The sequence below is a fragment of the Alligator mississippiensis genome, chromosome 3 (assembly GCF_030867095.1).
Source record: "Alligator mississippiensis isolate rAllMis1 chromosome 3, rAllMis1, whole genome shotgun sequence".
In the NCBI taxonomy this organism is placed as follows: Eukaryota; Metazoa; Chordata; order Crocodylia; family Alligatoridae; genus Alligator; species Alligator mississippiensis.
In genome coordinates this window covers 189,221,229-189,235,626 of record NC_081826.1, presented here as the reverse complement: position 1 = coordinate 189,235,626, position 14,398 = coordinate 189,221,229, and the positions used below count along the sequence as shown (strand labels likewise).

Here is a 14,398-nt window from a genome sequence, read left to right as displayed (position 1 = left end):
GGCGTAAGCTCTAAGTTGTGCAGAGTAACTGGGTGCATCTACACATGTGCTTTACTGCAGAGCTCTGCAGTAAAGCATCACAGTCTACATGTGTGCCGGTAGTACAGCACAGTAAACTAACTTAGCCATAGGAAAGTACTGCCAGGGACAGTATTGTCTTACAGCAGATAAAGTGTGCTGAAACATATGTATAGATGGTGACTGGGAGCATAAATTGCTGGCCAGCCCACCCTGGCTCAAATTGTTTCTCTCCTGGGTGCATGTGTGGATGCTGTGCCCAGGAACACTTTGTTTTGGCTCAAAGTGCTTCGGAGTTTATGGTGTTGCATTAATTTCACATGTAGATGCACCTGCTGATACTTGAACTTGAATTTGATCCTGTGTACTTTGTTCTTATTAAGAATTTTTTCTTTAAAAAAAAAGCACCAAAACCTCTTTTTGCAGATAACACTTTGTGCCTTAGGAGAAATGAGTAAATGTACTTCTTGCATTAACTTGCACTATGTTTCTGCCCTGTAGGTGTGACCCAGACCAATCTTACAAAATGCCCAGAGGAGCAGGCCAACCAGATGGCATCTTTAGCAGAGGGAAGGGATATTCCTATCTTGATGTAGAAGAGTAAGTATAAAATAAAACAAAACATATAGTTGCATCTCTGCTGGTGAAAATAACTTTACATTCAGATTCATATGTGCTGTGGCTTGCTGAAAGCTCAAAAGTGAATCAATTGTGTGAATTTACTTTGTCCTGGGAACAGAATTTTACAAAGTAGGATTTTCTTGGTAAATTACATATAGTTGCTTGGTTTGGGGGAAGTACATTTAGTCTATTTTGTAGTCATCATCACAAGAAAAATTTGACAATTAAATCAAGTTCTTTTTCGGCAGAATATAAAACAGACTTGCTAGGGGATCAAGGAGTAGACAAAAAGTGAGTCCAACATCTTCAAAAAAGTTCTGACCTTCAGTTCCACATTTCATTCAGATTTGCCTTATAAGTACTTCAAAGGGGACATCATCTAACCCAAGGGAGGGCAAAATGGTGGAGCCAACTAGCAGTCAGACTTCATTTTCCAGCAGCCCCTGTCCATGTTGCTACAGCTGGTTTCCATGGAGACTCCAGGAGCAGCAGAGCATGACAGTGTGGGGCCAGAATTTCCATGAAGATCAGCCCCTGCAGCGCTGGCAGGGCATGCGGCTGGATGGAAAGACATTGGCTTTGATTCATAAAGTCATATAAAGTATTTACGCCAAGACTATCCTACACTCAGAGACTAACCTGCTGTTGAGGTAACGTTTTGGCAGTAGGGAATTTTCGAAGTGCTCGAGATGACAGCCTCATCCTGGGTTTGCAGATGTGGAACATGCTTTTGACCTGGATTCATCAGAGTCTAGGTCTGGTGACCTTTACCATAAGCTGCAACACTCATGTTTTCCCATGATTATTCCAAGGTCCTCTGCAGACAGGTAGATCCCCTGAACAGGAAAGTCAGTTAATTTGGACTCAGCAGTCACCTCTGACACCACGTCAATTGTAGCTAGTGTGACAGGAATGATTCCTATGGACCTCACCGCAACCAAAGCAGTGCCATTTACGTTAAGTGGCTGAAGAAGATAGATTCTACAGGCCCTTTGGGAGCCTTTCAGATAGGAATGCTGAATGGCTGACAGTTTGTAACACTATAGGCTGGGGGCGGCAAAGTCTGGCCCATGGGCTGGATCTGGCCAGCGGTGGACTCCTGCCTGCATGGCTGGGGCCAATCTCCATGGAGTGCAATATTGCACTGTGATAGCTCAAGGCTGAGGTTGCCGTGGAGACCAGCCCCAGCCGTGCTGGCAGGGTGCGCGGCAGGGCAGGGGGCTGCTCCAGAGCCACTGGGATCTTGCAGCAGAGGCAGCTTGGTCAGGGCCAGGGCAGAACCACAATCTGCAGCTTGCACGCTCCAAGCAGGGGTGTGCAGGCAGTGGATCATGGCTCTGCCCCTGCTCTGGACCAGGCTGTCACTGCTGAAAGGAGCTGGGATGGAGCCACAATCCGCTGCCTGCACATCCCTGCCCAGAGTGTGCAAGCTGCAGATTGCGGCTCTGCCCTGGCCCCAGACCAAGCTGCCTCCCGCAACAAGATCTCTCTGCCCTGCCAAGCACCTGGGGCCAGTCTCCATGGGAACCCCAGTCTTGCGCAGCTGCAGTTGGGGTCACCATGGAGACCAGCCCCAGTCATGTGGGACGGGGCTGCTGGGAAATGGGAGTGCAGCTGCTGGCTGGACCTGTCATTGTGCCCACCCCTGCTATAGGCTCTACCCAGCAGGCCAGACTCACTTCACAATTGGTAGCGTCTGGGCAGAAAAGTGTCAGTAGAGTGATGCAAGCTCATTAAGAGACCAGGAATAGAACAAAATCACCAAACAGCAACAATATGATGCTTCCAGTTTAGGCGACAGCCCCTGTGGAGCAGCACAGTGTGTTTGAGTGCTACTGTCTGGGAAAATCTTCTCAGGCCCTCTGGGGAGAGAGAGGCTAACACTTGGCCACACGCAGGGGACAATAAGGGGGCCTTTGTAGTGGGAGCTTAAATGGAGAAGCAAGTCCCCAGGAAAAGGAACCACTGGTAACAGAAGGAGGAAGAAAATAGGGCTCACCTGAGCAGAGCATTCTGCACACCAGTGGAACCAGCAGAGCCATTTCAGCCCTTGACTTGATTCTGGCATGACCCAGCACAGTGGGAACACTGCCATACCACACTCCAAGTGAAAGGGGAGAGTTGCAGAGATGGTCAGCCTTGCAACCTCCAAGGTGCTTAAAGTTCTTGGCTAAATGTCTCGACAAACAAGTAGCTCAAACATAAGGCTGGCTTGTTCTGCTTCCCATACACTCTTGTTCACTCCTGCTTTAGACTTCTTAGCAATGGAAAAAAAGAGAAAAGGAGAAAAGTATCTTCCGTTTATCTCTTGAAGGGAAGGGCAGCGTTAGTAGAACAGGGAACAAAGAACTCATGCAGAGTCTCCACAGCTAGTTCAGATATCTCTAGGTGGAGGTGTGCTGTCCTGTATAGATATATTCTGACTGGGGTTTATATAAGCAGCAGCTAGAGCTCACCATTTTTGTGCCTCTTTGCTTTCTGATAAATGGCACTTCAAATCTGACTTTCCTGAGTCCCTTTTATAGAATGGGAAAAAAGATATGTAACAACACTGTAATAGGGTGGTCTAGGCCTTTGAAGTGGGGTAGATAAGCCTGGTGGAAGAGCTGAGCTGTGGATGGTTAACTGGTAGCTCCCAGTTAACTTGAGCTGGAGAAGAAGCAGTTTGGGGCTAGCAGGCAGGCTGAACCCAGAGGAGCTTGCTTCTAGGAAGGGCCTGAGTTAAAGGCCAAAATTTGCCTTTGGCTGGAAAAAAGCCAAAGGCTGTTTTGGGCGAGGATTATTATTGGTTGTGAGGACTGTCTGAGAGCCAAGGAGAGCAAAGCCAGTAGAGGAGGTTGCAGGAACCTAATCCTGCTTCTGAACCACTGTTTGGACTGGCTGAGCAGCTCCTAAGGGGACAAAGCCCATCTGTATGGGACCAGGGACACCCACCTGATTGTAAGCACATACTGATTAGGCCATACTCCTGAAGCCACAATGTGACCTAAATTCCCTCCTGTCCAAATGCCATCATTATTATGCCTAGCATGGTATGGAACATGAAACAAGTTAAGAAGCTGCATATGCAAAGTTTACTCCTTTTGCCTGCAGTTTGAGACTGGGCAATGTTTTATGGATCCAGTAATCGCTCTCTAGCTTTTGCTATAACAGGATGTGAGTTGGCAAGTACATTGCCAAGTTCTTTACCTGGAGGATTCAACTAAAAATAAATAAGATGCATCTCCACAAGTGAGGCATGGTTATTTCATGGTTTTTCCACTTTGGCAATGCTGTCTATATGAGGTGGAGTGGTCTATGAAGAAAGCTCTGGAGATCAATATCATTTGAAGTGATGGTTGTATTTTACCAGGCTGTGAAAGAGTCATGCCTTTTGGTTGGGAATTTAGCTGCTTAGTTAACCTGAGTGGCCAGAGCCAGAGCCAGATGACTTGAAACTGAGGACAATCATTTAGTTGCATACATGTTTACCATGATGTTCTGAAAACCCCCAATGACTGCTCCAAACCACTGGGGGGCCTCATTCATAAACAGAGGCTTCTGTTCAATAGCTATTTTTCTTCTTTCTTCACTATATGTAATTCAACCATTTCAGGATTCCCTGCATATTGCAAGCACCAACTGCTTAAAAAATCCAACCTGTTCATTATTTAATTTCTTAAAGGGCACAGTGGACCCCTTTGTGTTATGACCTAAGCCTGTTGAAATATTTGGTAAAGGATAATGCTGCAATTAGTTGTGCTATATTTTTGCATAAGCAAATGCATTACATAATTTTCTTTTTGCAACAGGGCTGTGGGCATTGGAATCCTTGTTGTGGTTCTTGCAGTGTTACTGATCATTGGCTGCTGGTATTACTGGAAGCGCAGTGGTTATAAAAGTCTTTGGGTAAGTGTGGCAGCTCATGGCCTAGGTTCATGGTTCATACTGATTACCTGCAGCATCACAGTGCCCATGAGGACCAGGACTACAATTGTTAGGCACTAGGTAAACACAATAAATTGAGACAGCCCCTGCCTTAAGAAGGTTATGGGGCCAATGAAGGAGGGAGAGAAAACACAGAGAGAGAGGCTTCAGACAGAAGCAATTTTTGAAATGTTTAGAAACATTTCAAAAGCTGGGGGACATACTTACAGCCCCTGTGGTGGTCCTCCTCCCACCTAGCCCCAACTCCCAGCTGGAACACTTCAAGGTTTCTAGTTAGGGGGCACAAGAAGAGTACAGGATGACTCTGGAGTGAGATGGGGGATGGTGCTGGGAACTTCCCAGATCTCTGCCATTAGGATTCTGACTGTCCATTCCCAGTTTTCTCAACCTTCCCTCTCTCTCTGTCACAAGAGTTAAGTAGAGCCCCTCACGCAGTGTGGGGCAGCAGGGAATGCCCCCCCGCCCAGCAGCACCCAGTAAGCCAGGGCTTTCCCCCCCCACCAAGTGCCAAGAGCTGGGGTAGGCGGGGCAGCCATTGCCCGGCTGGGCGGGGATGGGCCTGGCCTGGCTGATTCGGACTTTCAGAGATTCAGCAGCAGCCAAATCTCCGAGTCAGATCTGGCCGAATCAATTTGGGACAGTGATTCAAATCACCGAATCAAATCACTGTCCCCCAAATCAGCCAAATCTGAAGCAAATACTAGCTGCTACGCACAGGCCTAATCACAAGGTTGTACCCTGCTTTTGCTTTTTTTGGATGTACAACAAAGGCCTGAAAAGTTTGGGTTCTTCCCTCATTCCCTTTTTTTATTTATAATTTCCTCCTTCTTGTTTTTTTTAATCTAAGGTTCCTGACATACATTATATTTATGGTGCAATTAATTGGTTAATTGCATGATACATTTAGACATGCTACGCGTGCAAAGTAATTAGTGCATGATAAGAATGTCCAATCAGCCACAAAACTGTTGCTTGAAAAATGTTCCATCAAGCTTTAATTAAAAAATGGCATGTCATACACAGGGTGAGAGCAGCAGCAGAGTGACAAGAGCAGGTACCCAGGACACAGGGACAGCAGTATTTTGTGGTTGCCACTGGCAAGACTGTGAACAAGATCACAATCCAATGGCCTTTTTTTTGTATTTGTTCGTTTGTCTTTGTTTCTGGTCCTGCCCCTGCCTCCTTCACCAAAGCCAGCGCCTGGCACAGCTGCCCTGTTCTAGTTGTGCCACTAGTTGTCAGTGTTTGGCAAGGTCCTCCAGCATCCCTAGGTACACTGCTTTCTCTGCCCCCATCCTTTCCTACAATGGGACTCTGACTTCAGAAGAACTCTGCTGCCCCTAGACGCCTCACCATTTGTCATGACCAGAGGTCTACCTAAATCATGTGGGAACTTATCAATTTTCACGGGTTGACATAGCATAAAGTTCTGATTTGGTCAAAGTTTTCACGGCATAAAGTTCTAATTCCGCAGACATTTTGCAGCAGCCTGCCCCTTGCCACTGAATAGCTTTGGGGGGGGGGGAGCGGGACAAGGGGGCAGCCACTATCTTGTCTGCTGCCCCTCATGCCACCCTGCTAGCTGGCACCTTCCCTTCCTGGCAGCGACCAGCAGCAAGGACCACTAGGCAGCCAGCACTTTTGTTGTTGATTTTCTTGTTGTTTCAGTTTCCTTGAAATCTGTGAAACTGCAAATTAAGCAGGTCCTTAAGTCATGCCTCTTTTTCCAAGCAGCTCTGAAGGCTGGTTCTTCAGGGAGCCATTAGCACCTCTTCCCTGTGAGAAGCAGAGTGTGAACAAATACTCATATGAAGTGTGTTACTTAGACACATTAATCGGGGAGAGGGGGAGTGAATTTGTTTGCTGCTGGTGGGGAAAAAATTGGAAAAAAGGAAAAGCACACATACAGAAGCACCTCATAAGGTGTTCTGGGAGTCTTTTAGCTTTACTGCTCCTGCTTCCCTCCCCTTCTCACAGATCTCCCCTTCCCTGAGCAAGGGTCAGAAGAGCTGCTTCTTTAGCTATGGAGAGTTAAGAGTCAATAGCAGGACATCAGAAGGTACTAGATGTCAGCAGCCCTTCAGCTCCCTTGCTGGCAAATTTTGGCAAACAAGCACACAGGACACATTTTTCCCCCCTGGTTAGCTTGCCCTGTAACGTGAAGCAGGTCACATGGTGTGACTGTTTCCACTGAGCAACATTAATCTGCCAGTGGCCTTAGAAATATCAGGAATAAAATTCAGTCTTCCCTGTTTTTGCACCTCCTGGAAATTTCAAAGCTTACCTTGAAGGTTCTTTTGCCTTTTATTTGAAAGGGACAACAGTTCTGGATGCTTACCAGGAGAAGCTTTTTGCCAAAATAATTTAACTGAGTACTGCTAAACAGATAGGAAGTGTAATAAGACCAGGAGAGTCCTGGGCCCAGTCGGCCCCACTCAGAATCAGGGGAACAGGTACCACTTGCAGTGACCTGGCCACTCTCTTCTAGTGGCGCAATCAGGGTAGCCAAGTCCCTGAGGCTACATGCAACAGGCCCCACCTGCTCCAGCTCACAGTACTGTGTGGGGACAAAGACTTAGGTACTTCCTTGTTTCACTTATCAGCAGGGATCCGGGTTTCCTGTTTCCCATGGAAAAATGGAGAAAACCGTGCATTTTACCTTTTACCAGAGGCAAATGCAGATTTCTCACTGGAGCAGCCCATGGATTTCACAGTTTTGCAATGTGCTCCCTGCAGGCTGGCACAGTTCCAGCCTGCAGGGAGCTGGGAGGGAGCAGGAGGAGGGCAGTCAGGCAAGGGGCGCCATGTGCATGTACACGCACTCGGCCCAGGCAGCCTGGAGAGCAACTCCCGCAGGTAAGTAGGTGTGGGGAGGGTATTGAGCCCCCATAGGGAGGGAGGGGAGTAGTTGGGCAGGGCTGGGGCTGAAACAGCTGCCAGCCAAGCAGTGTATGGAGCTTGGGGCCCGGGACCCCAATGTGCAGCTGTAGAGCCTCAATGGGGAGCAGGATGGGGCTGTGGGTAGCTCGTCTGGAGGGTGGGCTGGCTCCTTAGCACTGCACGCAATCCTGAGAGGCAGAGGGGACCTGTGCCCCCCCAGATCTGTGCAGGGGGCAGGGGGCGGGGTGGGCTGCCAGTTCAAGCTTCTGCCCTGCTGCCCTACCCCGGGGCCTCCACAGCCCCCTGGGGAGTGCACACAATTCCAGGGAGCTGCCCCCTCCTGCCTGAGCATGCAGCACACCCTGCGCTCAGATCCCTGGGTAGTGCATGCAACAGCAGGGAGCTGGCCTCCCCCGCCTGAGCCCATAGCAGGCAGGCAACAGGGAGGGGATCCAGGCTCCACTCTGCTAGATCAGCTATGGCCTCCTGTGAGAGGCAGGGGGCTGTGGACCAGGGGCCAGGACCCTGTAGACCTGGCAGCTGGGGGTCCTCTCCAGCAGGACTGTGGATGGGCAGTGGGCTGTGGGTGGGGGGGATAAAGAATGGCACCAGCAGGGCTTTGGGGGGGCCTTTTATTTTAATAATGGATTTTGGGGGGTTTTAACAGAGAATTTGCAATTTTTTTATCAGTGAAAACCAGGATCTGCATTTATCAGATCTCTGGTTTTGACTCTTGATTCTGGTTCTGACTTCTGGCTAACCCTGACTCCTGGCTTCCTAGGAACCCAGCTCTACGACATCACCTGTCTGTCAGGTGACTGTCTCTGACTGCCTAAGACCCACTAAGACCAGCTGGGGCCAAGGCAATAATCCAGGCTTACTGCAGCTAGCACATGTTTTCCCTGCTGCCTCAGGAGGTGAATTGCCTTGATTCTTTAATTGGAATTGGCTGAGCCCAGGGCTCTGTCCTGGGCCACATAAAGATTCTGAATAAAAAAAAAAATCATTTCAGTTAATCAGAGATGCATTTCCTTATTACTTCTGATGACAAAATCCTATTACTTCTCCACTATAATGTCTCGCTTCTTCCAGAGTGTACAGAACCTGAATTTATAAAGTAAAATCCAGAACCAAACCTCTTTCAGGTTTTCTTTTATACATCTCAGAAAAGAACACAAACTTATTTCTTCTTTTTGTAGCTCACCACTTTGTTTTGTTTGATTTTTTACTGTAATTGCAATTAATGCACTTTGCTGAGGGAGAAACCGGAAGAGAGAAAAAACGTGAAAGAGAAGACTACAAGTCTGAAGAAGGATACAGGCGAGAGGAAGGGATAATCTGAGAAGAGTGTGGCAGGGGGAGAAACATGATTGCTGAAGAAAGAGTTCCAGCAGCAAAGAATGTGGAAATTAGAAAAGGGTGGAAGTTCAAACAACATGTTTTCCACTTTTGCGCAGTTCATGATCGGGTTTCTGTGAAAGTGTGCTTGCCTTAGCAGAGATCAAGCAGCTTTCACAGTTCCTGCTGGCATTATCCTTGGCTTTAGTCCCACATTCTTGTAAGCATTATAAATTGACCTCCAGACACTAAATATTTCATTAATGCTGTACTCAAGGTGTCTAGTTCTCTCACTCCTCCATCTCTCTTCACTGGCTTTCAGAATAAAAGCTCTGGTGTTATCACTTTAAGAACCTCTGCAAGTGGACATGCCCTGCTGGATTCCAAAGGGCCCTTACAACAGTATAGCAACTTTAACTCTGTGGTAAGTTAAAATCCAAGGTTTCGTTTCCTACAATAATTAGTAACACGACCTTGAGCCAACGAGATCTATTATAAACAACTGATACAGCACTCTTCCTTTCTGGCAATGGCTTCTTCACCAGGTTTGGAACACACACATTGAATCTTTCCCACCCTGGTGTGATTTATTAAGAGGAGTAGCCTCTTGTGTAATTCTAAAAGAGAAAGTGATTTGTGAAATCTACAAGAGATTGTCTTTAAAAATAAAACAAAACTCTTTTCCTCCTCAACCAGTCTCCAATTTTAATTTAGTTGTTGCATGATCATATTTTTGTGATCTATTAACTGCACAATTATAGTTACATGTCACAAGCAGGTCCTTCCTCTGAACTAGTCTAGTATTTTTATGAATTCTAAGTGGATCTATAATGTGACAGAGTGTGTTTTTAGGTGCTTCAAACACCAACATCCATGTATAAGCTATTTACAATAGCATGAACTCAGGTATTTAGCTTCTGGAGTCACCAGGAGGCATGAATGATAAAATCAATACAAGTTAATGTGAATGGTTAAATATACCATATTAAGTTACAGGATTTAAAAATGTTGAGAAAAAGGGTAAAGGATGATCATGTAAAAACATACAGTCAATACACAATAAATTGGGGCCTTACATGTAGCAAGACCAAATTATTTTATTGCAAACAACCTGATATACATAAAATATTTTCATTAAAATTGTCTATTTCTTCCAGTACTGAATGTTACTCTTGAATTGCAGTGGGTTGGGCAAAGTAAACCCTATCTGTCACAAAATCAGAATGCATTCTGGGCAAGACCAAACTTCCTTTCCTTCCCCATCCCCTTTAAAGTCACAATCAAGAAAATTCTTGTTTTATATCTATAGTAGTACTTATGATGTGAAATCCTGTAAGCAGATGAGGAAGCTGGCTAAAAGTTCATTGTGTGTCATATTTAATGTGGTTTACCTATAAATCAATGCATTCATTCTGTTTAGCACTTTCACCCTGTCATTATCACAGGTACCTGATGCTCCACCAGCTTATGACAAAATTTCTGCAGAACCGTTGCCACCACCTTATTCGCTATGAGGCTGAATCAGTCAACTAAGGATACAACCTGATTCTCTTTACGATTCAGCCTAATTCATGTATGCACCTAATATTCTTTATGGACAAACTGTAATAAACTACACATTTGAATTAGCGGTTGCTGAAAGTTACTAGGAGTGATTTGAATAACTACAGTAGGGGTTCCCAAACTGTGGTATACATACCCCTGGGGGTACACAAGACATCTCTGGGAAATTGTGTAATGGTGGGTTTAATTTTCATTCTAATAATAGTAATTGGCATTTAAGGGGTTAAAATAACACATGCTGGTAGGGGTGCATGGGCAACTGGTAAATCTGGAAGGGAGTATGCAATACGAAAAAGTTTGTGAAACTCTGATCTACAGCATTCGTTTTTTATGATCCTTAGATAAATGTAACAAGAACACAGGACCAGAAGGAACTTATTCAGACTATCAAGTCCAGCCCTGCTTTCACAGGCTACCATTTGTCCAAAAGGGTCTCTAAGAACATCCACTCTAGCCTTTCTTGTATGCCTCAGTCAAATTAGCCCTGGTGTAATAAAACAAAACCAGGCAAAACAAACTACACTGTCACAGAAAGAGGAAAGACAAAGGTGTCAATAATACCTTTAATGCAGCAGTGCTTAACCCCTAGCCCATGATGCCATGGCATCTGGCCTGCAGGGCTTTCCAAGGATCCAAATTTTGTGGCCAGGGAGCAGTGGCAGTGTCATTCATCTCTCACCTACTGCCAAATTTCTGGACCAGTGGGGAGCCCAATGGGCCAGACAATATAGCTTTCTGTGTGGCTGGATCTGGGAGTATGGGGTTGGGTCAGGACATAGCCAGATCCTTGTAGCTGGGGTTGGATTGGCATGCTGGATCACATTGATAAACTGGCCCCATGCAGGATCTGGCCCACAGACTGACTGCACTACTCATCCCACCCATGAGGCCAGAAGGTTAGACACTGCTGCCTTAATGTACCTTAGCCTAAACTTTTTATTCTCTCATTAATTTTATTCTTTCTTAATTCAACATGCTCAAGTGGACTGCAACACTGGGTATTTTATATCCCATATATTTCCTACCAGGAGTAAGCAGATATTGTAGAATATGAAACCATGTGAGAAGTGATTTCCACTCTCCTTTCTTAAGTTCCTTTTCTTTTTAAAATAAATTAAAAGCTTTCCCTGAAATTGCTTGGGCAAAAGAATGTGGGAAAGAGCTGAGAACAATTCAAACGCAGCAAACCCCTGCTCCAACCTTAACCTTGGATAAAGAAGTTGGAACTGTAGTGCTGCATTTCAATTGTTCTCAGTTCTTTCCCACCTAACAATAAGAATGTACCAGGATGTTTGAAATGTTCCTCTTTTGCATAGGTTCAAAGCATTCCTATGTTCCCACCCTTAGAGTAACTGTGATTGGCTGTAACCAACACATCTGATTTTATCATTTATAATTCTGTTTAGCACTTTTACCCTACTTTCGTTATCAAAGGTACTTGTTACTCCATTGGCTTCTGGCAAAATTTTTGCAGAACTCTTGATGCTACATTATTCACCATAATATTGAATTACTTAAATGTCTGTATTTAGGATTTTTAATGTGACAGATTCTTCTACTTTCTAATCTAAGCATTGGATACATTGAGTGCTAGTCTGAACTGTTCCATTTTAAGATACTTTCTTCTAGGAAGGTGTTACTTCAATTTGTTTAGCAATAAGAGAAGAGTGAAAAAGAAAATGTATAGGAAGATCAGCTTACCCTTTTAACAAGTGTGAAGAAATGAACTTATCCAGCTTGTCACTTCCTTTATTTCAGAGATGCAGGTCTAAATATTCTAGTTTCAAGTAGACATAATTATACAAACTGCCATTCTTTATACTAGGACAACTTATTCCCTTAGAAAAAACACTATCAATTACACTTCAAGCAAATCAACAAGTGTACAAAACCTAAGGGAAAAATTGGCTTTGATTATAAAGATTTTAAGACCAACAAGTGTTAAATGAAGAAAAGCTTAGAAGTGTTTAAGTTACCCAAAAACCCAGATTTGGAATCCAATATGCTTCAGTAAGGGGTATTAGTACCGTGTTAGACTTGCACAACTCAACCATTTTGAAATTCTTTGATTTTATCCAGTATTGGTCCATAAATGCACAGAAAAACCACACACAGATTTTTAGATGATATCACCAGCCAGTGCTGAATTCCTTTGAATTTCGGACTGCTTATTTAGAAATTCCAAAATCGTATCCATGGTCTTTTGAAAACCTGCTCTTATGTATTCAGAGTTCTACAAAATATTCCAGTGGCAGTTTTTAGTTTTCTCTTTGAAAAGCAATTTTTGTCACAGGGCATGTTGTTAAGCCAGAAGCTCCATTTTCCACATGAAATCTATGACTGTTAAGCGGTGTTAAACTGTGCTGTTACAGGTTACCTTTAAACTATTCTAAATCTGTGGAACGTTAGGTGGTGTTACAGGCAGAACTGTTTCAGAGCAGTTGTAGGTTAAGTCTTAATACTGTTTCTGACCTGAACAACCGTGACTTGCCTAGAGGGTCTGGCAAGCAAGGACACGGCCAAGAGCCACTATTCTATCCCTCCTTTGGGAGCAGAGCCCTGAGAATTGAGTGCAGCTAAAGCCAGGAGCCCAAAAGCATGCCTTCCTGAGCTCCATGCTCTCACCACCTGGTGACTGCTCCTAGTGCAGAGCCACTGGAAGTTAACCATAGTGACAGCACAGACCCAGGAAAGAACATCTTGCCACACATGGCGCTAGGCAGTCCTTTCCCCCCTACTCTTTAGGAGCAAGGAACATGGGAGGGTGGGGAGGGAAGCCACAACTCCCAAATTCTCCTGGCTAGGAAGGCTGCATGCTTAGTCCTCAGCCCAGAGACCCAAGTTAGGTCTCCTGGGGTCCTTAGAGTTGACAGTATGGTGCCATGTAGGCTGGAGTCATACCCACTGAGGGTGGATGCGGGTGCTGGCTTGGGGCCAGCATCATGCCCACACAGTAGAACTTGGGAGGGTGGAAAGTTCACAAGGGGCAGAGGGTCTAGGAGCCATGCATTTTGGGATGCTGGATGACTCCATAATCTCCATGGAGCAGACTAACAAAATCCTATCTTGAGCTAGGTAGAATGGCTCAAAGATAACCCTTGTCCAAAGTGGTGTAACTTTAAAGATGCTTAGAGGGTACTTAGCACAATTTAACACCCTTTAGTGCATGGACTGTCCCATTTTAAGTGCCTTAAGAATGGTTTAAGAGTTACTCGTAACACCACCCAAAGTTAGAACTTGCTGTAAGTAGCCACAAGTTAAAGGTTGGTGTTTGTTGCTTGCACAAGTCTGACTTCATATTAGAGGGCTGGTTAGCAGGAGCATAACTAGAAGCCAGGACATCTAGGGTCCATTCCTGCTCTGGGGGGAAAGGGGACTGGGAGTGGTGTACCTTGGCATGCTGAAGGGCTGCAAATTGCTTGTTTTATTTCTGCAGAGCAGACTAAAGTTACCCTAACACAAGCTAGGTAGCACAGCCAAGTTAAAATTTCACCTGAAGTGGCATACCTTTGAGATGCTCAGAGGGGACTTAGCATGAGCTGATAAGCTTTAATGCGTGGACCTTGTGATTTAAGTGCCCTTAGTATAGTCTAAATGTAATGTTTAACTTCACCCTTAAAAACTAACTTGTTCAGAGAGGCCTAAGCTTTCATAAGCAACAGATTTCTTTCTCAGATGTTATAAATGGACTTACAGAGAGCAAAGGTTCTAAGTAGAAGGGAATAAAGTAGTTTAAATACAAACAATAGGGAAAAGGGAGGCAAGGGCAGGAGGAGGGTGTGAGTGATTAGAAAGAACAGCTGTGGAAAGTGCTGTACCACACACACAAGACAGAAGCAATTAACAACTCATGTTGAACTGGGTGTCCAGTTCTGCCCTGTACTATAGAATTGGTTTTGTAAGCAAGAGGCTTGTTGCAGAATGAACTACCAGAGTCTGATTCCAGTTAAAATCAGACTAATTTTAACTGTGAGAAATAGTTGTTTGCTAAAGCGATCTATTGGTGAGTGCTTTACCCCAGCACTGAAATAAAACTAATACTAAAATTATG

General features: G+C 45.0%; 1 protein-coding gene across 4 annotated transcripts in view; it reads left to right on the top strand.

The window, feature by feature from the left end:
* The window catches only part of MLANA (melan-A), a 42,373-nt gene extending 31,961 nt beyond the window's left edge, over positions 1-10,412 (top strand). For 3 of the 4 annotated variants that reach the window (XM_019478188.2, XM_006268904.3, XM_014608655.3), the window contains 4 exons: positions 520-618; positions 4,431-4,527; positions 9,107-9,208; positions 10,230-10,412. In XM_019478188.2, the coding sequence (XP_019333733.1) occupies positions 520-618; positions 4,431-4,527; positions 9,107-9,208; positions 10,230-10,298 (367 nt within the window). In that variant the 3' untranslated portion in view covers positions 10,299-10,412. Of the gene's footprint in view, positions 1-519; positions 619-4,430; positions 4,528-7,046; positions 7,423-9,106; positions 9,209-10,229 lie in introns of those variants that run through there. The other variant, XM_059724752.1, reaches the window with a different exon arrangement.
* The last annotated feature ends 3,986 nt before the right edge of the window (positions 10,413-14,398 follow it).